This window comes from Delphinapterus leucas, chromosome 8 (genome assembly GCF_059928025.1).
Source record: "Delphinapterus leucas isolate spDelLeu-1000000601 "Yukka" chromosome 8, BTC_Dleu_Yukka2, whole genome shotgun sequence".
Classification (NCBI taxonomy): Eukaryota; Metazoa; Chordata; class Mammalia; order Artiodactyla; family Monodontidae; genus Delphinapterus; species Delphinapterus leucas.
The window spans coordinates 111,301,591-111,324,661 of NC_143136.1; the positions used below are offsets into that span (position 1 = coordinate 111,301,591).

General features: G+C 41.7%; 1 protein-coding gene across 9 annotated transcripts in view; it reads right to left on the reverse strand.

Moving 5' to 3' along the window:
- HERC2 (HECT and RLD domain containing E3 ubiquitin protein ligase 2) overlaps positions 1 to 23,071 on the reverse strand; it is a 230,830-nt gene that overhangs the window by 9,379 nt on the left and 198,380 nt on the right. For all 9 annotated transcript variants that reach the window (XM_089916960.1, XM_089916956.1, XM_089916954.1 and 6 more), the window contains 7 exons: positions 17,761 to 17,975; positions 9,627 to 9,804; positions 8,936 to 9,097; positions 6,817 to 6,908; positions 6,464 to 6,603; positions 2,897 to 3,084; positions 2,168 to 2,365 (listed from right to left, as the gene is read on the reverse strand). In XM_089916960.1, coding sequence (XP_089773086.1) covers positions 2,168 to 2,365; positions 2,897 to 3,084; positions 6,464 to 6,603; positions 6,817 to 6,908; positions 8,936 to 9,097; positions 9,627 to 9,804; positions 17,761 to 17,975 — 1,173 coding nt within the window. The remainder of the gene's footprint in view (positions 1 to 2,167; positions 2,366 to 2,896; positions 3,085 to 6,463; positions 6,604 to 6,816; positions 6,909 to 8,935; positions 9,098 to 9,626; positions 9,805 to 17,760; positions 17,976 to 23,071) is intronic.

Below are 23,071 nucleotides of genomic sequence, written 5' to 3' on the forward strand. Positions count from 1 at the left end.
GGAGGCGTGAGGCACCCGGCACGCACTGCACAGAGAGGAGCGAGGGCCAGAGCCCGGGGACCACCTGCTCCAACCCAGGGCTCAGGCCAGGCTCCGAGGGTTAAACAGAAAACCGAGGTTTCCCAGCCAAACTGCAAGTCCACTAGTGGCAGGACTGAGGCACTAATTTTATACAGTATTGCTGCCCCAGCAGAGACATCGGCCACAAAGCCACAGCAGGGCCGGGGAGCGGGCCAGGGTGGGATGGGGATGGCGAAGCCAGTGAGGGAGGGAACTCATGGGCACCGGGCACTGAAAGAAACCTGGAAAACCCAGAGTGAAGATGGCAAGCAAAGGGAGCAGGCCCCAACTTCACCCAGGGAGACACATGCCCACGTGGGCCTGGGCGCGGGGGACACGTGCTCGTGTGTGTGTGCGTGCGTGAGGACGGGAGGAGAGTCCAGACACCCGGAGGAGGCAGGACCAGTGGCAGCCCCAGGTCCCTGCCGAGTGGACGACTGGGCTCTCTTCTGGAGACAGGGCGGCTGGGGTAGGAGTGGAGGGCGGGCCACGAGGTGCCGACAGCAAGGTCTGCACCCCCCTCTTAGGTCGGAGCCTGAGAGCTCCAACCTGTGAAGATGGGAAGGGAAGAGGTACTGCCATCACACGGGGGGCCCACAGACACACACCCTGCACCATATAGGCAATGCAGAGGCAGGCCGCTCCCCACGCATTCCTGCACGCCCTCCACCCCAAGGACCAGCACCCTGCTCGCTGCTCGGCCCTGCTCCAGGCATGAGCTCCCTTCCCCACAGAGCGCCCCGCGAGCCCCGCCCTCCTGTGGCTCGCTCTCTTCTGGGCCCTGGTAACAGCTCTCCACAGTCACCAACGAAACCCACTCCCTAGAATTTCCTGCAGAGGCGGTCCTTCCCAACGAGGACCAGAATAGAAGCCGACATCCCCGTGGCTGAGGGTGCCCTTTCAGCCTCCCTGGGCGTCCCTGCCCTGTGCTCCCAGCCTGCAGGACACTCACATACTCAGCGTGAGACACGTGCTACCTCTCGCTTTGTTTCCTCCCTACAAGGAGAGGCTTTTTCCCTTTTACTGCTTATTATCACCTCTGCTCTGAGGGATTAAAAAAATGGTGAAAGTAATCAAATTTGCCATTTTTATTATTGAAAAATGGTTGAAGTAAAGTCTCATATTGATTTTACCTGCCCACAATTTTTTCCTGCTCCGGGTCATCAGAGAGCTCTTACCATTACCACAATCCTCATCACTGTCTACGTGTCTCTAAGCCACACATAAAAATAAAACGTGTGCACCAGTCTCCTTCGGCTAGGTATTTTAGGAAATAGAGCTAATCCTGAAAAAAAATCTGTTTGGACAGTACTCCAAAACATCTAAATTTTATTATCAATAAGAAGAGACCATAACCTTGGATAACAATATATGTCACAGAATCAGACTCTTCAGGACTAGGATTCCTCAATTTGACCTCTATGCTTTTTTTTCCCTATACAAATATTCCCCCTACCATACAACAATCGAGCCTCTTCCAGGACATCCTGTCAAGCTGCTTGCCAGAAACTTGATGACTTCAGGCATTTCATTCTAGAAAGCTCAAATTATTACAAATGTCAATGGGTCAAAATTTCTCTCATGACTTTCAGAAGCCTTCATTCATGATTCTTTTCAGAAGCTGTTAAACTACTGTTCGGCCAGGAATTTCTACATATCCTGGTACCGAACTTCTATCTAAGCGATCTGTAACGTCCGGGTCCCTCTGCTGGACATCCCTGGAGAAGAAATTATCCCATTATTTTTCCTTCCTGCTGTCAGTAGGGATTTGCCGTAAAGCCTCAAGGCCAGGACAGCAGAGAACACTGCAAGAATGGAAGCTTAGTTCTGCCAACCCCCTTCTGGGGAGGTGGGAAACAGAGATTACAGGGGGAAAAGGCAGCACCACACTATTCATTTTTAACATAAGCTCCAAAAGAGAAGAGATTTTTGTCTGTTTCGATGCATTCTAAGTACCCAGGACAGAGCCTGGCATATAGTAGGTGCTCAGTGAACATTCGCTGAATGAGCTGTATTCAATACATTCCTACTTTAGGAATTTTTGTTGGATAAAACTTACTGAAGATACCAATATCAGCTACAGTAAAAACTGCTACCAGAGCGGTACCTTTCCCTGGGATATCAGAACTCCTCGCAGAGTGCCAAAGCCCACAGAAGGCCCGAGTCCAGTTTCATCGAGAGAGCCCTCCAGGTCAAACATGGGGATGCAGGGGCAGAAGAGCTCTGAGATGTGATGCAACAGCAGCAGCCGGTTCCGCAGCGCTGTGATTGGGATCTCCTGCAAATGACTGTACTCCATGGGGACCTGAAACATGGAAACTGCGTTAAGTCAACTTAGGCGCCAAACGCACAGGTAAGCCATAGTATAGTAGATGGATTCTGAAAATACTGTTTTTGAAAACAGAGAAGCACTATGACTTCTGAGTTTGGTTTAAAAAATCTTGCTGTTTCTAAAATAATATTTTGGCCATTTTGCCTGAGCCAAGAAACGTAAACCACGGAGAACGTTAAAAAAAATTAGCATATCGAAATATATTTACTACAGAAAACATGCAGCCTGAACTACCAGAATGGTTCTATATAGTTTATAAAATTTTGAATAAAGGTGACACACTGATACACACAGAATGTCGACAGGTGTGAATAATTAATGTTCTTAAAAATACTGTTCTTACCATTACCAATAATTATAAATTATTTCCAGTAGAGCACCTCTGTAAATGTATAAGGGGAAAACGAAGTGGGCGCACGCTTGCACACGCATAATTCAATACACAGGCCGTAACTTTGTCACAACCTGCATGCCTGCTGGCCCACTCACCCAATCGCCACTGACCTGTGCAGGGAGCTTCCCGGCACTGGCGGGCTTGCTCGTTGACCAGGCGAGAGTGTGTGCTGAGCCACAGGCCACACGGTTGACCTTCTTGCCCTGAAGGGCAGCTACCAGCCGAGGCCTCTGGATGGCATTTGTTGTTCCATCTCCCAGCTGTCCCTCATCATTGTCGCCCCACGTATAAACTTCACCTAATGCAGATTTAGAACAAGGACTTGTATACTAGGACCAATGAACGCACAACCACCATCATCTTCCCACACATACAGTCCTCGCTGCCCTCCAGCTGGGTGTCGGCGGTTGTCTGTGAAATGTTAACCTTATGGTGATCTAGATGTCTCTAATCACAACACTCAAAGAGGTAGCAGGCTTCCCAGGACCCTTCCCCTGCTGCTAACACGGCTTTTCCAACCGTGTCTGTTCACAGGACTAAGCATGTAACTGGAACAGTTCTTACTCAGGACAAGTAACAACGGGAGAGGCCACAGCAGTGAGGGGCCTGCATACCGCAAAGAAAAAAAAAAAAACAGATGGTAAATACTTACAATCCAAATTGATTTTGTATGTCAAAGGAAGAGAGAGTCAGTTTTTAACTAAACAAAATCCATGTTTTAAAGGAACATGTTCTTCCAATGGTTATTCATATCCTAAACATGAGATATGAATCTCTCATTCATATCTCACTGATGAGAATCATATTTTTCAACATACCATACTAGATCCCAACCATGAAACTCCACTGTATGGGTAAGGTGGTGACTAGAATAGAAATGAGTTTAGTTCTTTAGAAACATCACAAGCCTTGCAAATCCACAGACTCCTCAGGGTGCCATGAAGCCATAAGCACCACTGTGCAAAGTGCAAGGCCCGCATGATCAAGGGCAGTGTGCTTGTGTCCTGCCCCTTCCTGCTCTGGAGAACTCAGTCCTAAAGCCACTGGGTAGGTGTCAGAGTGCAAGCAAGGGGAAGAGAGCCTCTCCACAGAGGCACAGCCGGGTGCAGGGAATCAGAGTGCACGAGAGACAAGGACTTCCACACAGAGGGTAGCCAGGTGTGGGAAGTCAGCCAAAGCAGGGAGCAGTACACCCATGTGGGGACACGGTCCAGAGTGGGCAGTCACAGCCCAAGTGAGGTGAGGATCCACACAGGGGAGAAGGCAAAGGCAACGATGGGACACCAGCCACTACAGGAAGAGTAAGTGAATCACTTACTCAGTAAGGGGGTCCAGGTTTCTTACCAAAAGAGAAAGGAGTAACAAGTATGGAAAGAGAGAAAACTAGAATGAACCTGTGGCCCAGTACCTTGGGGTGCTGGTGTGAACAAGTGGCACTCTATGTACATATGTACATATAGAAATAAACACAGGTGTAATTTTGTGTATTACTTACATATATATTCCCTAGCTCTGTCCACCAAGAAGGCCTGGGAGCAGTGACCTTCCATGAGTGATGAGCACACCTACAGGCCTGACCTTGTCTTTCAAACGCCATTTTCCTCTAAAGGCACCAGGGCTCCTTGGGGAAACAGACAATTCTAAGCTTGAGACACGGAGAGTCAAGACGAGGACAGAAGGTCTTTTTGTGCCAGAAAGCAAGGAAGTACTCAATGGATGGCAGGGTGGGAGCTTCAGGAGATGAAACCAGCCAAACAGGGCACAATTTGAGCATCAAGGTAAGTAAAAGCAACAGCTTATATGTAACTCATTAAATAAATTAAGAAACCATGAGTCCGACAAGATGAAAACAAACCAACAAAAATTTAAATATCTGATGAGAATAAATAAAATGTTCAGTGAAAAAGGAATATTTATATAGTTTCAAACACCCTCCCAAATACTTATTAGTTACAAAGGATGTTCACAGTGGAACAGGCTGGCTACACCACCTTTATCAAGTGACTGATATTAACACCATTAGTAATGGGACAAAGAGAACATGCATGTCACCTGATGAACTGAGAATGAGTTAGGAATGCAGGATAAATTAAGATCAAAGATGTGCAACCTGAATCTACTGAGCAAACATCAAACTCAAATTGAGGAATATTCTACAAAATAACCAGCCTGTAACCAGTGTGAAAAGTGTCAAGGTCCAAAAAGTCCAAGAAGACTGAAGAAGACTGACAAGGATGACCCTGAGGGGTGACTGAGGGCTGTCTCAGAACAGAGACAAGAGCAGCACAGCTGATGGAGCCCATGTTGTGAGGGGAGAGAGAGGGAGGTCAGGTGGAGTGACGACTGTGTATTTTCTCACTGAAGGCCATGTTGTGATTATGCAGCACAGGGTCCATCACTGTAGGAAATACACACTTGTTCAGGGTAATGGGGCACCATGGCATCACCTATCTCTCACATGGAAAAAGAAAAAGTTCTTTGTACTATACTTGCAACTGTTCTCTAAGTGTGTTATATATATGTTTCAAAAATTTTTAAATTATAATAAAGGAAATAAAAGTGTGTTGTAATTTCTTCATCAAGAACTACATCAGTCCCACCACAAGCCACAGAAGTTGCATATTCATATATGAAACTCATTCATCGAAACTAATTAAAGGGCACGTGTTCATATAATTCACCGAAGCCTTTTAAAGGGAGCAAAATTTGGGAAATGTCAGTTTTCCAGCAGCCACCCATACTCCCTGGCCCCTTCACTCCACCTTCAATGCCAGCAATGGCAAGTTGAGACCCTCTCGTAATTGGAAAATCTCTCCTTCCCCTTCTTCCATCACATCTCTCTCACTGATCTTCTGCCTCCTTTTCTCCACTGAAGGGTGTGTGAGATTTTACTAGGCTCACCTAATAATTCAGAATATTTCCATACTGTAAAGTCAGCTGATTTGGCAATCTTAATTCCATCTGTAACTCCCTTTTGCCACTGTCTTGGGGTTCCCAAGACCACCCTCAGTTTTGATGATTCACTAGGAGAACTCCAGGACTCAGCATATATCATACTCAGAGCTATAATTCATTACAGTGAAAGGACACAAAGCAAAATCAGCAAAGGGAAAAGGCACATGGGTGAAGTGCAGAGAAAACCAGGAGTGGAGCTTCCAAGGGTCCCCCACTCCCAGTGGAGTCACACAGACGCATTTAGTTCCTTCAGTAACAAGTTGTGGCCACTTGTGATGTGCTGTCCAGCAGGGACATAAGAGACTCGGTGCCAGGGTTCTGACTGGGGCAGGTCAGGCAGGCACTCTGCCTGGCATGTACCCAAGTTCCAGACCCCCAGAAGGAAGCAGGTTTCAGCAGAGACCACGCTCTTTGCAAACATTCTAACAAAGCCTCCTTCAATTAGGGCTGGTGGGAGCCCTCCTGAAATCCAGGCTCCCAGAAGCCAGCCGAAGGCCAACCTTGCAAGCAAGTGTTTCTAAAAACAGCCGTATCAGGCCTGCTCTGTTAGCCACGAAACACAACATGTTCACCAGTGTTAACACCAGGGACTGAAGACGATAGGGCCAAAACCACAGGCATATTTTCAGAGTATAGTATGACTCTCCCCATCCCCCCTCCACCTTAGAGCTGCACATATTATCCCTGAGCCTCCAAGTTACAAGGTTGGGCCTCCCACCTACCGTCCTCAGTGCAGCACACACAGTGCAGGGAGCCAGTGGCGATGGCAATGACTTTCTTCCCCTGCAGCCCTTGAACCTGCCGAGGTCTTCTAACATGGTCATCAGATCCATGGCCCAGCCTGTGATAATCACCTTTGCCCCTGCACACAAGGAAACGTGGAACTTGTGAGTGCAAAGCCATCTTGTTTACCACCCTGCGCCACCCTCCTGAAGCAGACACCACACTGACAACTGCAAGACACAAACCACAGCCTGCCACAGAAACCACATTTCTATCTACAAAAAGGCAGTTAAAGTGACTTCTAATTAACAATCTGGATTTGGTGGACTTAAATAAATAGAATCTTGCATACCAAGTATAGACAGCACCAGATTTGGTCAGGGCGACAGAAAACTGGGACCCACATTCCACTTTAACCACTCCAAGGCCTGTCAGAGAATCGATCTAGGAGGGAAAAGGCTTAATTAGACTGATTCAATCAAGGTTTTTGCTGATGGTTGCACCCATATAGAGACTGCAGTGACGCGAAGAGAGAACTCGGAAAGCCCTTACTCCTACGCCAAACATTTACTACAATGTAAAACCCTACTCCACACAGCCAAGTGTTCTCAGAAGGGGCAGGAACCCTGGCTCTGAGGGAGCACAGGCCACAGGCAGCCAGGCGGCCGTGCCACCACCCGTGAGACCGCCGCATACTGCTGGAAATGAACACGTCACTGTTGAAGGTCTATGATCGCTTTCCCCAGCATTCACTCTCCCAACTCCATTTCTCTTTGTGATGTGGTGGCCCCATTCTCCAGCAAGCCCTGCACTTCCCATCTGCCCTCCAGCCCTATCAGATGCACAGGCCCACAGGGAAGAAGCAGGTAACGGGGGACGGATGGCCAAGACAACCAGGGTTCTGACTTCAGACACTAGCAATCCACCTGCCCAGGTTACTCCAATTAAACACGACGTTGATCAGGTCAGTACTGGAGCCCACTTCCAGCCCTGCATGCTCAAGGGTCCAGACCCTTCACTGCCAGCACCCAGAGGTCTTGTTGGGGTTCATTTACCTAGCTGACATCTTTTCTCACCTAGCAAACTATGCTCCTTATTACCTGTGACTGTTTCCAGACTTAAGTTCTCAAACTTAAATTCATTATCCCCTAATTCTCTGTTTTCTCCTCACCCTACCCCCATCACAATGATAGCAGTAATGGCCTCCACCCCCCAACACCCCCCAACATTCGACATCTCAGTCCTGCAAGGTGCAAAGCCTCTGTCTAATGCCTTCTTGACATACGAAAGCCCACAACAATTTTTTCATAAATGTGGAAACCATACGTAACCTGTAATGTGGTTAAAATACTGTATACCTGTGAGGGAAAAGAGCAAGTGGTGATAAGGACAAGAAGGCAGCCTCGAGTCCCAGGTTTTCCAGCAGCACCTGCCAAGGAGGCCCTGAAGAAGAGGGGCGTCTCCTTGCAGCCAGCCTCATGGCACAGAGGTGCAGGTGCCTCAGGTGATGTCTTCTTCATCAGGCCCTGGCTCTAGCCAGCACCCGCCAATACCACTCCCCGTGGTAATGGAAGCTTGCTGTGCCCTCACTAACCAGCACGGCAGCACACGCAGCTCCTGAGCACGTGAAATGTGGGCAGTGCAAGCGAGGGAGTGAATTGTAATGTTACTCACTCTTAACTGATTTAAGTTAAAACTTAGTTATGCGTGGCCAGCGGCTACTTTACTGACCAGCACGGCTCTGAGTCCAGCTTGGCAGTCCCAGCTCAGGCTCCTATTCTGACGGCCTCCAGTGGCTCCCCACCCCCTCCCCAGGCCGCCCATGCACCATGTGGGCCTCTACTCTGCACGTGCGGTCTCAGAGCCCCAACAAGAGAGGATGCCAAGCAGAGACAACTTCTAGCTTTCTTTCACAGCATTGACACTCCCAAGTCCACAGCAAATCACCTCAGTTGAACGGCCCTGCTGTGTTCTCATCCTGCAGGCCACTAGGTAGTCAGCATGTGACCTAAACACACCGATGAACTTAACCTCTGCCAACTCCTTATTCACAAAGGCAAAATACAGTAGTGATCACAAACGTTGATAAACTGCCCAGAGCCACTCGGCTCAGGCGGAGCCTCTTCTCTTGTCTTCTCACAGATGTCCATCTAGCAGCCTCTGGCTCAGCCAGATGCAGCCTTTCAGCAAATACCAGTGCAGTGCATAGCTACAGACCTCTGTGAGCAGAAGGGTGTGAACAAGTCGTCCTTCTCCTCAAACAGGTCCGCATGCTAAATAAAACCATGGGCTGCGTGAAGCCCCACTGACCACAGACATTCCCAAGAGAGCACGAAACAGTACTTAAAACTATCTTCATACCTCTGGGTCTTTCACTTCCTTTTCACCCAGTGACCCATCATGTGTTTTGCAAAGAAGCTAAAGATGAAGTTAGGCTACTCCTGAGACGCAGGCGGTGGCAGGCAGCGTACCTTCACAGGCGCCTTGCAGCCGTCGCTGCCCCCTCTGCCCAGCTTGCCGTAGTCCCCGTCCCCCCAGGACCAGACGGTGTCGTCCTCCGTGAGGCAGAGGGTCTGGGCGTCCCCACTGCCACAGGCAACGTCGACCACGCGGTGGCCCTGCAGCACCTCCACCTGCAGAGAGCGGGGCACTGAGGACATCCGACTGCAACAGAAAGGAGGCTCTCCCCGGAGGGGTTAACGTGCTGGGATTTGGGGGTGGGGTGGGGGGGAGGGTGCCTGTCTTAATTCTTTAGAAACAACAGGGAATCTTAATGGTCCTGCAGGCCAAGACAAAAGACACCCTCGCATATCTGAACTGTGAGCATCTCAGCAGTAGGAGGCAGGTCCCAGTGTCCAGTGCTCAGTCCTGCCACCCACCCTGCAGCCTCACCCAAATCACAGCAGACCTCCCAGAAGACAAAGCCTCTAGCTAGATGCCAAGTAATATTTACTAGTGTAGATAAAAGGGTATTTCAAACGCTATCCTGTTTAAACGACCCATGGAATATATACCACGGTGGTTTTTATTCCCACCAAAAAAAAACACTGTTAACTCTGAAACTAAAAAGAATCTGGAATAGGAAATGCTGTGGATTTTTACAAAGCACAACGACAACAGCAAGCTGTCCCTCCAGGCCTCCCGCGCACAGTTCCTCCTCACCAGCTTTGGTTTCAACTGGTCCTCACTGTCACTGTGCCCCAGGCGGCCATACCGGCCTTTGCCCCACGTGTAGAGGTCCCCGGCTGCAGTGACACAGGCGCTGTGGGCTCCACCAGCAGCGACATCAACCACCTCTATTCCTCTCAGAGACTCAATGACACGAGGACGGTCACATGGACTGCAAAAGAGGTCACCAAATATAACTGAAATAGTTTCATTCTTAAATATTTTTAAATTATTAAATATAGGCTTTTGGTTTGTTGCTCATTTATTCAATGCACACCTCTCAACCTACATACATCTGTCAAGTCAATCATTAAATCAATCTGGAAGAATCATTCAGGCCTGAACTCAAAATCATGTAATTCCCTACCTACCTCCTTTTATACAAGCTGCCCAAATGCCAGAGAGATGTACAGTCTAAATCAGGGGCTGGAAGACCAGCACTTACAGATGGGCCATGTCTGGCCTATGACCTGTTTTTGAAAGGCCAGTGAGCTGAGAATGGGCTTTGCATTTTTTAAGGGTTGTAAAACAAACAAACGAAAATGATGAAAGAAGGATATACAACAAAAAATGTATGTGGCTAGCCTAAAATATTTATTACTCTCTGGTCTTTTGCAGAAACAGCCTGTCCACCCTTGCTATAAATCAACATTTCATTTAAGGAGTCAACTAGTCTATATATAACATGGCAAGACTGATGACAAACTTCTTTTTCTTATTACTGAGTTTTGAAAGCTATTTATAATGATTTTGGATATAAGACCTGAGTCAGATATATGATGTGGCAAATATGCTTTCCCAGTCCGTGGCATGTGCTTTCCATCTCTTAACAGTGTCTTTCAAAGAGAAGTTCACAATTTTTATAAAGTCCAATTTATCCTATTTTTCTTTACTGGATTGTGCTTTTGGAGTTCTATCTAAAAATCTTCATCTGACCTAAGGTCACGAAAGTTTTCTCTCATGTTTTCTTCTAGAAGTTTTTAGTTGTAGGTTTTAGACTTATGAGTTAATTTTGCATATGATGCAAGATAAGAATTCAAGTTCAAAGATCGAGGTGTTCCCTTAGGCAAGGCTGAAGATTTCAGTCTGTGGTATTTAGGCTGCAGTCCTTGTTTTTGGATGGATCACTGGGTTTGTGGCACAGTCCATGCTTTAAACCAGATCTGAACAGAAGAATGGCTACTTGGCCCAGGTAGAAGTAGATGAAGTATTTGGTTTAATTTTGGATATTAATGGCGCAAGATAAGAATTTAAGTTCACTGTTTACCATACGGTTGTCCAATTGTTCAAAACCATTTGTTGAAAAGACTATCTTTTCTCCAATAAATTGTCTTTGCACTTTTGTATTATGCACTGCAAACTGTGAGGAAGGAATCAAGTTTCATTTTTCCACACTCACTGTATCAGTATTTGTGGGTATGTTTTTGGACTTCCTATCCTATTCTGCTCCACTGATATATTTCTCACTCGATACAATAATACCAACACTGTCTTGATTACTGTATCTTTAAAATGAGACTTGAAGTTAAATAGTGTCAGTCCTCCAACTCTGCTCCTCATTTGCAAAGCTGTCTTGACTACTGTAGGTACTCTTCATTTCCACATGAATTTTATAATCAGCTTGTCAATTTCTACAGAAATTTTGATTGGGAAGGGGTTGAATCAATAGGTTAATTTGGGGGAAAACCAAAAAATCAACAATATTGAGTCTTCCAATCCATGAACACAGCATACTCCTCCATTATTTTAGGTCTTCTAAAATTGCTCTCAGCAATATTTTATAGTTTTTTGTCTGTAAGTTATCCATATCTTTGGGTCAAATTTATTCCTTACTATTTCAATTTTAGGGGGAGGGTACCATAAATGGTATTTTAAAATCTCAATTTCTGATTGCATATGTATATGTATAAAGACACACAGCTGACTTTTTTTAATGCAGAAATGTTTCCTTTATTTGCCTGCAATCGACTTTTATTTACTGATCTTCTATCCTGCAACCCTGCTATAATCACACTCATTAATTCTAGTAGCTTTTTTGTAGATACCATCAGATTTTCTACATAAATAATCATATTATGTGTAAATGGACAGCTTTAATTCTCCTTCCAATCTGAATGCCTTTTACCTCTTTGCATTGTTGTGCTGCACTTGCTAAACCTGCTAAACAACGCTGAATACAACTGGTGACAGACAGCAGCAGATGTCCTTGTCTTGCTCCTGGAGATAGGGAAAGCGTTCAGCCTGTCACCATCAGGTATCACATTAGCCCTAGCTTTCTTTCTTTCTTTCTTTCTTTCATTCATTTGTTTATTTATGGCTGTGTTGGGTCTTCGTTGCTGTGCGTGAGCTTTCTCTAGTTGTGGCGAGCAGGGGCTACTCTTCATTGCGGTGCGTGGGCTTCTCATTGCGGTGGCTTCTCTTGCTGTGGAGCACGGGCTCTAGGCACTCAGTAGTTGTGGCTCGCGGGCTCTAGAGCGCAGGCTCAGTAGTTGTGGTGCATGGACTTAGTTGCTCCACGGTACGTGGGATCTTCCCGGACCAGGGCTCGAACCCGTGTTCCCTGCATTGGCAGGCGGATTCTTAACCACTGAGCCAACAGGGAAGTCAAGCCCTAGCTTTAACAGAGATGCCCTTTACCAAGCTGAGGAAGTTTTCTCTCACTCCCAGATTGCTGCAAGTTTTTATCAGAAACAAATGTTAGTTTGCCAAATGCTTTTCCGCCTTTCATCTATTGAGATAATCTATACAGTTTTTCTTTTTTACACTGATCAATTTTCTAATGTCAGTACTGGCAAAAACGTCATTTGGCCTTACTGCTTTATCCTTTTACATATTGTTGGATTCAACTTTCTAAAATATTAAGAATTTTTACATCTATGCTCATGAAGGATACTGGTCTATATTTTCCTAATAACATCTGAGTCTGGTTTTGATATAAAAATAAAGCTGTCCTCAAAAAAGTAAATTGGCTAGAATTCCCTCCTCAATTTTCTGAAATTGACTGTGAAGAACTGGTATTATCTGTTACTTACATGTGTGGTAGAAATCACCAGTCCTGTATCTGGTCCTGAGGATTTATTTGTGGGAAATTCAATTTCTTAAATAGACACAGGGCCATTCAAGTCATCTAATTTTTCTTGAGTGAGCATTAAAGAATGTGTGTCCTTTGAGGAATTTGTCCATTTCATCTAAAAAGTTCAATCTGTCGGCATAAAGTTATTTAATATACTGCATCTTTCAATAACTACATTCTGCAGTAATGAAAACTCCCTCATTCCTGGTATTGCTATAATTTGTGTGTGTGTGTGTATAGATAGGTAGATAGATTAGTCTAGTTGGAGGTTTTACTGATGATGCTACCTTTCTCAAAGAACCAACTTCTGTTTTCTTTAATTTTTCTCTATTTCTCTGTTTTCTATTTCATGGATTCTTGCTCTGATCTTTCTTAGTTGCTCACTTTGTCTTTCTTATTCTAATTCCTTAAAGTAGAAGCTGAGGTCATTGTTTAGAGATCATTTTTCTTTTATAAAAAGGCATTTCATGCTATACATCTCCTTCTAAGTACTGCTTCTGCTGGATCCCACACATTTTTATATGTTGTTTTCATTTTCACTCAGATCAAAATTCTTTCTAATTTAGCACTGATTCCTTCTTTGACCCATCAGTTTTTACATTTTAGTTATTTTTACATTTTATTTACTTTCCAAATATATGGAGGATTTTCCATACTTTGTAGTAATTGATTTCTAATTAATTCCATTGTGGTCAGAGAAAATCTTTTATATAACTTGAATCTTTTTGATTTATCAGATTTGTTTTCTGGCCCAAATTACGGTCTACATTGGCAGCTGTTCCACGTGTACTTGAAAAGAATGTGCTTTTGTTAAGTAGTGTTGTATAGTGGTAATTAGATCAAATTGGTCGATAAAATTGTTCAAGTCTTCTGCCAAATCTTCTATCCACCTATCAGTTACTGAGGAAGGATATTAAAATCTACAACTGTAAATCTGTTTCTCCTTGCAGCTCTGTCATTTTGTTTAATTTCATATATTTGGAAGATGTATTATTAGTTGTGTAAACATTTAGGATTATTATGTCCTCTTGATGAACTGACCACATCATCATCATAAAATGACCCTTTTTATCTCTGTTGATATTCTCTGATGTTACATCTAGTTTGTATAATATTAATATAGGCATTCCAGCTTTATTTTAATCTGTGTTAGCATATTTTCCCACCCTTTTATTTTTAATCGATTTATGTGTTTTTAAATATAGACATGTTAAATACAAAGTTTGTTCTATGTAGCATATTGTTTGATCTTGCTTTTATATGCATTCTGACAATGACTTTTAACTGTGGTGTTTAGATCATTTAACATTTGATGTGATTGTTAATATATTTTGGTTTAGATCTATACCTTACTATTTGTTTTTTATTTGTCTCATCTGTTTACTCCATTTTTTCATTTTTCTGGTTTCTTTCGAGTACATTTTTTGATTCACTTTAACTCCTTTGTTGGCTTATCAGATAAAACTTTTTGTTGTGTTATTTTCGGGGTTGCTTTGGCGGATGTAGAATGCATCTCTAACGATTAGAGTGTAGTCTGGGGTCATGTACTACATCATGTATAGTATAAGAACTTCACAACAGTATATGTCCACTTCCTGCCTCTAACCCCAGCCTCTGTGCTACTGCTGTCATATATTTTACTCCTATGTATGTTTTAAGCATCTCAATTCATTTTTACCATATCCTGAAAACATTCAATTATCTCTTAAAGAGATTTATATAATAAGGGAAAACATCATGATATTAACCCATGTGGTAACTTCCTCATTCATTTGTATAGATCCCTGATTCCATCTGGTATAATCTTCCTCTGGTTTGAAGTAATTCCTTTAAATTTTCAGTTGTACAGATCTGGAGGTGGTGAATTATTTCAGCTTTTGTATGCCTGCATAAGTCTACTTCAAATTCATTCCTGAAAAAATAATTTCATTGAGTAAAAAAAATCTAGGCTGACAGTTATTTTTACTTTCAGTATCTCCCATTGTATTCTAGCTTACATTATTTCTTATCAGAAATTCACCATCACCCTTTACCTTTTATTCTGTACATAACTGGTATTATTCCCCTTGGCTGCTTTAAAATATTTTGCTCCTTATCAATGGCCTTGAGCAATTTGATTATGATGTGCTTTGGTGTAGTTTCCTTCATGTTTCTCTTGCTTAGGGTTCTCTGAGCTTCTTGAATGTGTGGGTTTATAATTTTCATCAAAGTTGAAATTTTTTCAGCCATTACTTCTTCAAAATCCCCATCTTCATCACTTTTGGTAACTCCAATTATGCATGTATTGGGCCATTTGAGGTTGTCCACAGCTCACTGATACTACGGGGTCTTTTTATATATTCTTTTTTTTTTCTGTTTCATTTGGATAGTTTCTACTATTATATATTCAAGTTCACTGACCTTTTCTTCTGCAATGTTTAATCTGCCATTAATCCCATGCACTGTATTTTTCATCTTAAACATTGTATTTTTCTTGGACATTGTATTTCTTTAGGACTTTGATTTGGGCATTTAAATATCTTTCAGTCTCTACCTAACATGTTCAAGTTTTTCCTCTAGCTTACTGAAGATAGAACTGTTTCAGTGTTCTTGTCTAGTAATTCTATCACTTGTATCACTTCTGGGTCAGTTTCAATCAACTGACTTTTCTCCTTATATGGGTTGTATTTTCCTTCTCTTTTGTGTGCCTGATAATTTTTTTATAGTTTTATTGAGATAAAATTGACATATAATATTGTGTAAGTTTAAGGTGCACAATATGATTTGATAGATGTATATATTGTGAAATGGTTACTACAATAAGGTTAGTTAACAAATCCTTCATGTTTACTTTTGTATGTGTGTAGTAAGAACATTTAAGATGTACGCTCTTAGCAACTTGCATATGTACAATACAGTATTGTTAACTATAGTCACCATGCTGTACATTAAATCCCCGGAACTTACTGATCTCATAACTGGAAGTTTGCACTCTTTTAGCAACATCTCTCCATTTCCTCCACCCCCAACCCCTGGCAACCACCAATCTGCTCTCTATTTCTATGAGTTCAGCTTTTTTAAGATTCCACATATAAGTGAGATCATACAGTTTTTTTGTCTTTCTCTGACGCATTTTGCTTAGCATAAAGTCCTCGAAGTTCATCCATATTGCTGCAAATGGCAGGATTTCCTTTTTCATGGTTGAATAATATTCACGTGCACACACACACAACACATTTTTCTTTCTCCATTTGTCTGTCAATGAACACTTAGTGGTTGTTTCTTTATCTTGGCTACTGTAAATAATGCTGCAATGAACATGGGGGTGCAGATATCTTTTTGAAATAGTGGTTTCATTTCCTTTGGCTATATACCCAGAAGTGAGATTATTGGATCATATGCTAATTCAATTTTAAATTTTATGAGGAACTTCCACACTGTTTTGCACAGTGGCTGCACCAATTTACATTCCCATCAACAATGTACAAGGGCTCCCTTTTCTCCACACCCTTGCAAGTACTTGTTACCTCTTGTCTTCTTGATGATAGCCATTCTAACACTTGTGAGGTGATATCTCACTGTGGTTTTGATTTGCATTTCCCTGATGATTTAGTGATCTTGAGCAATTTTTCATGTACCTGTTGGCCATTTGTATGCTTCTTGGAAAAATGCTTATTCAGGTCCTTTGCCCATTTGTTAATTGGGTTATTTGGTTTTTGTTTGCTATTAAGTTGTATGAGTTTCTTATGTATTCTGGATCTTAACCCCCGATCAGTTATAAGATTTGCAAATATTTTTTCTCATTACATAGTTTGCCTTTTCACTGTGTTGTTTCTTTTGCTGTGAAGAAGCTTTTTAGTTTGATGGAGTCCCACTTGTTTATTTTTGCCTTTGTTGCTTGTGCTTTTGCTGTCATAGCCAAAAAATCATTGCCAAGACCAATGTCAAAGAGCTTTTTCCCTATGTCTTCTTCTAGGAGTTTTATCATTTCAGGTCTTATAGCCAAGTCTTTAATCCATTTTGAGTTAATTTTTGTGAGTAGTGTAAGAGAGTGGTCCAATTTCATTCTTTTGCATTTGAATATCCAATTTTCCCAACACTACTGAAGAGACATGTGCCTGATAATTTCTGACTGGATGAACAACATTGTGAATATTATCTTGCTGGGTGCTTGGTATGTTTGTATCCATAAAAACATTCTTGAGCTTTGATCTCTACAACACGGTTAAGTTACCTGTGAACAGTTTAATCCTTTCAGGTCTTGCTTTTTAGCTTTGTTGGTGGGATCAGAACAACACTTAAGTCTATGATTAACTTCTTTCCCCTCTGTTGTGCACTGTCACTCTTAGTCCTCTACTCAGTGCCCTGTGAATTATGAGGTTTTGGGAGTAGGCACTATCCTCTGCCCTCTGTGAGCTCTGGGAATGTTCCTCCTAATCTTTTTAGGTGGTCTGTTCCTTGGCCTCTCAGATATTCTCCTCACACGTGATTGTCAGTATTCACCTCTGGAGATCACTGACCGTACTTTACTTCCTGTTATCCAATGTCTTTAGGGCTGCTATTTCATGTATTTTGTCTGGTGCTTTAGTTATTTCAGATGCAAAGGGCCCTGTCATTCCAATTTGGCAGGTAGTTCCCGTTACTTTTTAAAAATTTAGTGGGTTTCGTTGCTTTGCTTGAAAAACTATGTCATTTGTGTGTCCCTTTCCCCTACTGCCATTTCCTCTGTATTTACAGTTTTAGCATCTGCATATTAACAAAATGCCAACTGTGATTCAGTGGATGACTCAGGATGAGGGGAAGGGGACTTGGGGGAAAAGGACAAGATGAAGCTCACCATACTTAGTAATCAGAAATCAAAATTCGGAACTGATTTCCCCCCAACAGAGGGGTCATGTAGGCAAGCCTAAATAGTGTCACATGAACTTATTTCTGCTAAATGAGTCATTAACATTAACTTTGAGTAGATTATTACAAATGTTGTCTTAAAAAACAAACTGTCAATACACCATACAAGCATTAACACAAACAAGGAGAGGAAAACATAACATTAAAAATGATGTTTTCAAATAATACCTTCTGTTGCCATGCCCCAACTTCCCATCTTCTGCCTCACCCCAAGAGTAAACTTCTCCTTCTGAAGAGAGGGCAAGACAGTGTTTTCCTCCTGAGTTCACAGCTACTTTCTTAATAAACACATGCTGAATGGATTCAAGTAATGTTGGGGTAGATACCGACTCTGTCCCTCCAATTCCTAGTCTGCCGCCTGCACCATACCCAGTGGCATACAGCTAAGACAAGAAAAAGTAATATAAACATCAGATTTTTATCTAAATATATTTCAGTAAATAATAAACCAATTAGTTCATTTTAGTAATTAATAACCTATATTTTAGTAATTAATAAACCAGATCAATGCTCTAGATTTTTTTTACCACAGAAAAATAAAATTAATAATCACAGGAATGTTTAAGACTTTATTTTTGCTTTATCAGATCTCTAAAAATTAAAGAAAACATTATAATTAATAGAAACCTCAAATTCAGAAAATGTATTTTGAAAACACAGTCTCTTCCCTGCAAGCATTTCTATTGTTGTCTAGAATAGCAACTACAATTAATACCAAGAAAAACAAAAACGATTTAATTAGCTACTATATGCAAATCCCAGATAAATAACACCTACAGAAACACCCATATGAAAATTATACATATACTTAGTACTTCAGCAAGGCAGCATACAAATCACACAGCAGAATATACTACTTTTCTTTCATTCTAAGTGGGTAATTGATTTGGGACATAAAACATCTTTACCATAAAAAAAAGAAAAATCAAGATTGCCATTTCCAGATGCATGTCAAACACCCCTCCTATAACAATTTAAATGCTGTTTCACATTGTTTCAAATGCTCTGCTGCATTGACACAACAGTAAGGAAACTTCAAGGACTAAAACAGGAAGTGAAACCAAGAATTCAGATGGATAAATGAACCCAAAGTCAGCCTCCCCTGGGAAGGTTTTAAGGCTCTCGAGTGCACCAGGTGTGGGCAGTGAGGCGCCAAGCCTAAAGGGAGACTCTGTAGAAAGGAGAGGCTCTGAAGTGCTTCCCCTCACTCAGACTGTGAATGAGAACTAAGAAGAAAACAAAGAGAGTTGCCTTTCTCAAAACTTAGGACTGAAGGAGAGGGTGGAAAATCTCTCCTGAGAATTCATAACTACAAAAGCTGGTCCTTGAGTTGGTTTTCAGTCTGAATTAATGCTACCTATGGTCTAAATTCCGTAGGTAGAGAATTTAATTTACAATGGCTTAAAGTTGGTAGTACCCAGGGTCACAAATTCTTGTTTGATTAGTGACTTCAAACTAGGCCTCTGACACCACAAACTTCTTAACCAGCACAGGCAGGAGACAACACTATGAAAAAGTGAAAATGTGCTGCCTTCTTCTTTTACTTTCTCTTCATTTAGATACTGCCTGATCCCTCCTCAGTCTTCTGTCTGGAACTCCTCCTCTCAGACACCTTTCATGGAGCTATTTCCCAGCAGTTTTCCATGCTTCAAAATCGTCCCATCCTATCAGAACTTTATTGTTCAGAGTCCCATTTCTGTGAGATACTTAGCTTTCTAAGATGTTAATAGATTCTGATACTTTAGGATATCATCTTTTAAAATGTGTCCATTAAATGCATGGACCCTGTAATAAAATACCTTAGCTGAGAGAAATCAAAAACAAAACAAAACGAAACATACAAAAAACAAACAAACAAAAACTAGGCCTCAAAGAATTTCTACATCAAATTTTCCAAGGAAAATGGTCAGCTCATAGTTTTAAAAATTCCCATTATCTAAAAGGAAGGAAGGTACCATGAGAGACAGTCAGAAGAAAAAAAAGCCCAATATTATGTTTAAAGAAATAAAAGCTTGAAAGTATCCCCAAAGAATAAGAGACCAGAAGGTAACCCAAAACAGAACTTCCAGAAATTAAAAAAAACATAGTTGAAACAAAAAACCCAGAAGTATTAAACAGAAGATTGTAAACAGGTACAGATATCAGACAACTAGAAAATGGATCTAAGGAAATTATCCAGCATATGGCACAGAAACACAAACAGAAGAGGAAACAGAAAAGAAGAGAGAATTTGGGATAGATCTCCTCACCTGAACGTCGATCAGAACTCAGAGTTTCAGGTACAGATCATACAGAGAATATGGGAGAGACAATATTTGAAAAAATGTCTGATAATTTACCAGAGTTGTTAAAAGGCCACTTCTCAGAGCCAGGAAGCCCACCCCTCATCCCTCACCACCTGGCAGAAACAAAACAACACAAAAAAGGGCAGGAAAAGTAAAAAGAAATTGACATCTAAATATATTCTAGTGAAACTGTAGATCACTAAAGAAAGACCTTGAAAGCAGCTACAAAGAAAAGATTTATTACCTTCATTTGGGTAAAAATTAATCTGACTGCTGACATCGCATTAGCAACAATGAATGCCAAAAACCAGAAGAATAAAGCCTTTAATAGGCTGACTGAAAATAATGGTCAACTGAAAGTGTTATACTCTAGAACAGGGCTTGGCAAATCAGGCCCACCACCTGATTTTGCCACACCCATTCATTTACATATTCTCCACAAGCTGCTTTCATAATTGCAACAGAGACCAGACTATATGATTCCCATAGCCAAAAATACTATCCTTTACCTAGAAAAAGGACAAAGCTAAGATATTTTTAAATAAACAACAAAAACAATCAGGGGATTAACCAACAGTACACCCTCACAAAAGGAAACTGAAAATATACACTTAAAGTAGAAGAAAAATGACTGCAGATATAAGATCTGAGACATACAAAATAATTGGTGACCAAAGATGTGTATAACATTTGGGTAAATCCAGAAAACACACGGTCTATATAAAACAACAATAATAATAATGCCTATCATTCGGGGAACAGGTTAGTGCCAAAACACAGGATAACAAAGGATCAGCCTTTTTAATTTGAGAGGAGTATAGAAATACTAATTAACTTTAGATTTTAAATATACATGTTAAAATCACCAGGGAACAACTGAAAGACAGAATTCTCCAGAAAACAGAAAAAGAGAGCTACACTTCAACCCTTGCTATGAGGCTAGCATGACCTTGATACCTTTGGTGGGTGGCCTCTGACATGGTTCCCAAGAGTCCCTGCTTGCAGGGATTCCCGCCCCTATGTAATCCCTTTTTGGATGTGGGCTAGACCTAATGACTCTCTTCTAATGGACAGAATACAGCAAGAGGGATGGACTGTCACTTCTAGATTAGCTCACGCAAGACTGACTTCTGTCTTGCTCTCATGCTCTCCTGCCCTCTCCCTTGCTTGCTCTGATGAAGCCAGCTGCCACATAGTGAGATAGCAAAGAGCTGAGGGCAACCTTAGCCAACAGGTCATGGGGAGCTGAATTTTCCTCAGGCCAGCCTTGCAGCAACTGCAGCCTGATGAGAGATTCTGGGCTGGAGGCCCAAGCTAAGCCACCCAGGGAAACTGTGAAATAATAAATGTGTATTGTTTTACGCCAACTGTTGTAAGTTAAACAGATAACTAATATATTGGGTTGGCCAAAAGGTTCTTTCGTTTTTTTCCGTAAGATGGCTCTAGTAGTGCTTAGTTGTCTTTAACTTCATTTGAAACAATTTTGTTAGACTGTATTGGGACAGCTGTCATTATCAGTGTGCATTAAAAAAAAAAAATCAAAATTGGTGAATTTTTGTGTAGCCATTCTAATACTGAAGATATAGGGGGGAAAAAAGCAACATTTTTGGCACATTATGCTTTATTATTTCAAGAAAGGTAAAAACGCAACTGAAATGCAAAAAAAGATTTGTGCATGGAAAATGCAAAAAAAAATTTGTGCACAACATTTGTGCATGTTGCTAATTTGTGTATGGAAAAGGTGCTGTGACTGACTGAACATGTCAAAAGTGGTTTGCAAAGTTTCATGCTGGAGATTTCTTGCTGGATGATGCTCCACAGTCGGGTAGACCAGTTGAAGTTGACAGCGATCAAATCAAGACATTCACTGAGAACAATCAACATTGTACCACATGGGAGATAGCCGACACTCAAAATATCCAAAACAAGCACTGAAAATCATTTGCAGCAGCTTGGCTATGTTAATCACTTTGATGTTTGAGTTCCACATTAGTTAAGCAAAAAAAAAAACCTTTTTGACCGTACTTCCGCATGTGATTCTCTACTGAAATGTAACAAAAAGTTCTGTTTTTAAAACAAATTGTGTTGGGCGATGAAAAGTGGATACTGTACAGTAATGTGGAATGGAAGAGATCATGCGGCAAGTGAAATGAAGCACCACCAACCACACCAAGGGCCGGTCTTCATCCAAAGAAGGTGATGTTGTGTATATGGTGGGACTGGAAGAGAATTCTCTATTATGAGCTCCTTCTGGAAAACCAAACGATTAATTCTAACAAGTACCACTCCCAATTAGACCAACTGACAGCAGGATGCAACAAAAAGCGTCCAGAATTAGTCAACAGAAAACACATATCTTCCATCAGGATAACGTAAGACCACATGTTTGTTTGATGACCAGGCAAAAACTGTTACAGCTTGGCTGGGAAGTTCTGATTCATATGCCGTATTCACCAGACATTGCACCTTCAGATTTCCATTTATTTTGGTTTTTACAAAATTCTCTTAATGGAAAAAATGTCAATTCCCCGAATACTGTAAAAGACACCTGGAACAGTTCTTTGCTCAAAAAGGTAAAAAGTTTTGGGAAGACAGAATCATGAAGTTGCCCAAAAAATGGCAGAAGGCAGTGGAACAAAACAGTGAATACGTTGTTCAATAAAGTTCTTTGTGAAAATGAAAAATGTGTCTCTTATTTTTAACCTAAAAACCGAAGGAACTTTTTGGCCAACCCAATAGTACCATAACCAGACATGGAGTGGGTAAGACAAGAATATTATGATGATTGCACTCATGATCCTGGATCTCCCCAAAATCCCAAACACAAACCAAAAAAATATAAAACAGAACCTGACCAAGTAAGGTTTTTCCAAAGAATACAAGACTATCTGATATAAGGAAAACAATTAATCCAATTCACTATATTAATCCACTAAAGGAGAAAAACACTTCTTTGATTATTTTTTAAACACAGGAAGAATGTTTGACGAAAGTCAACCTATTCCTAAATAGAAAAAAGAAGGGAACTTCCTTAATCTGATACAGGGCATCTACCAAAACCCCACAGTAAGTGTGTAAAGGATTCCATCACAGTGTTTCCTTTGCAGCCTGGATCAAGCCAAGAAAAGGCCCACTACCACCCCTGTTCAATACTGTACTGCAGCACCCACCAGCCTGATGAGCTTCATTTCTCC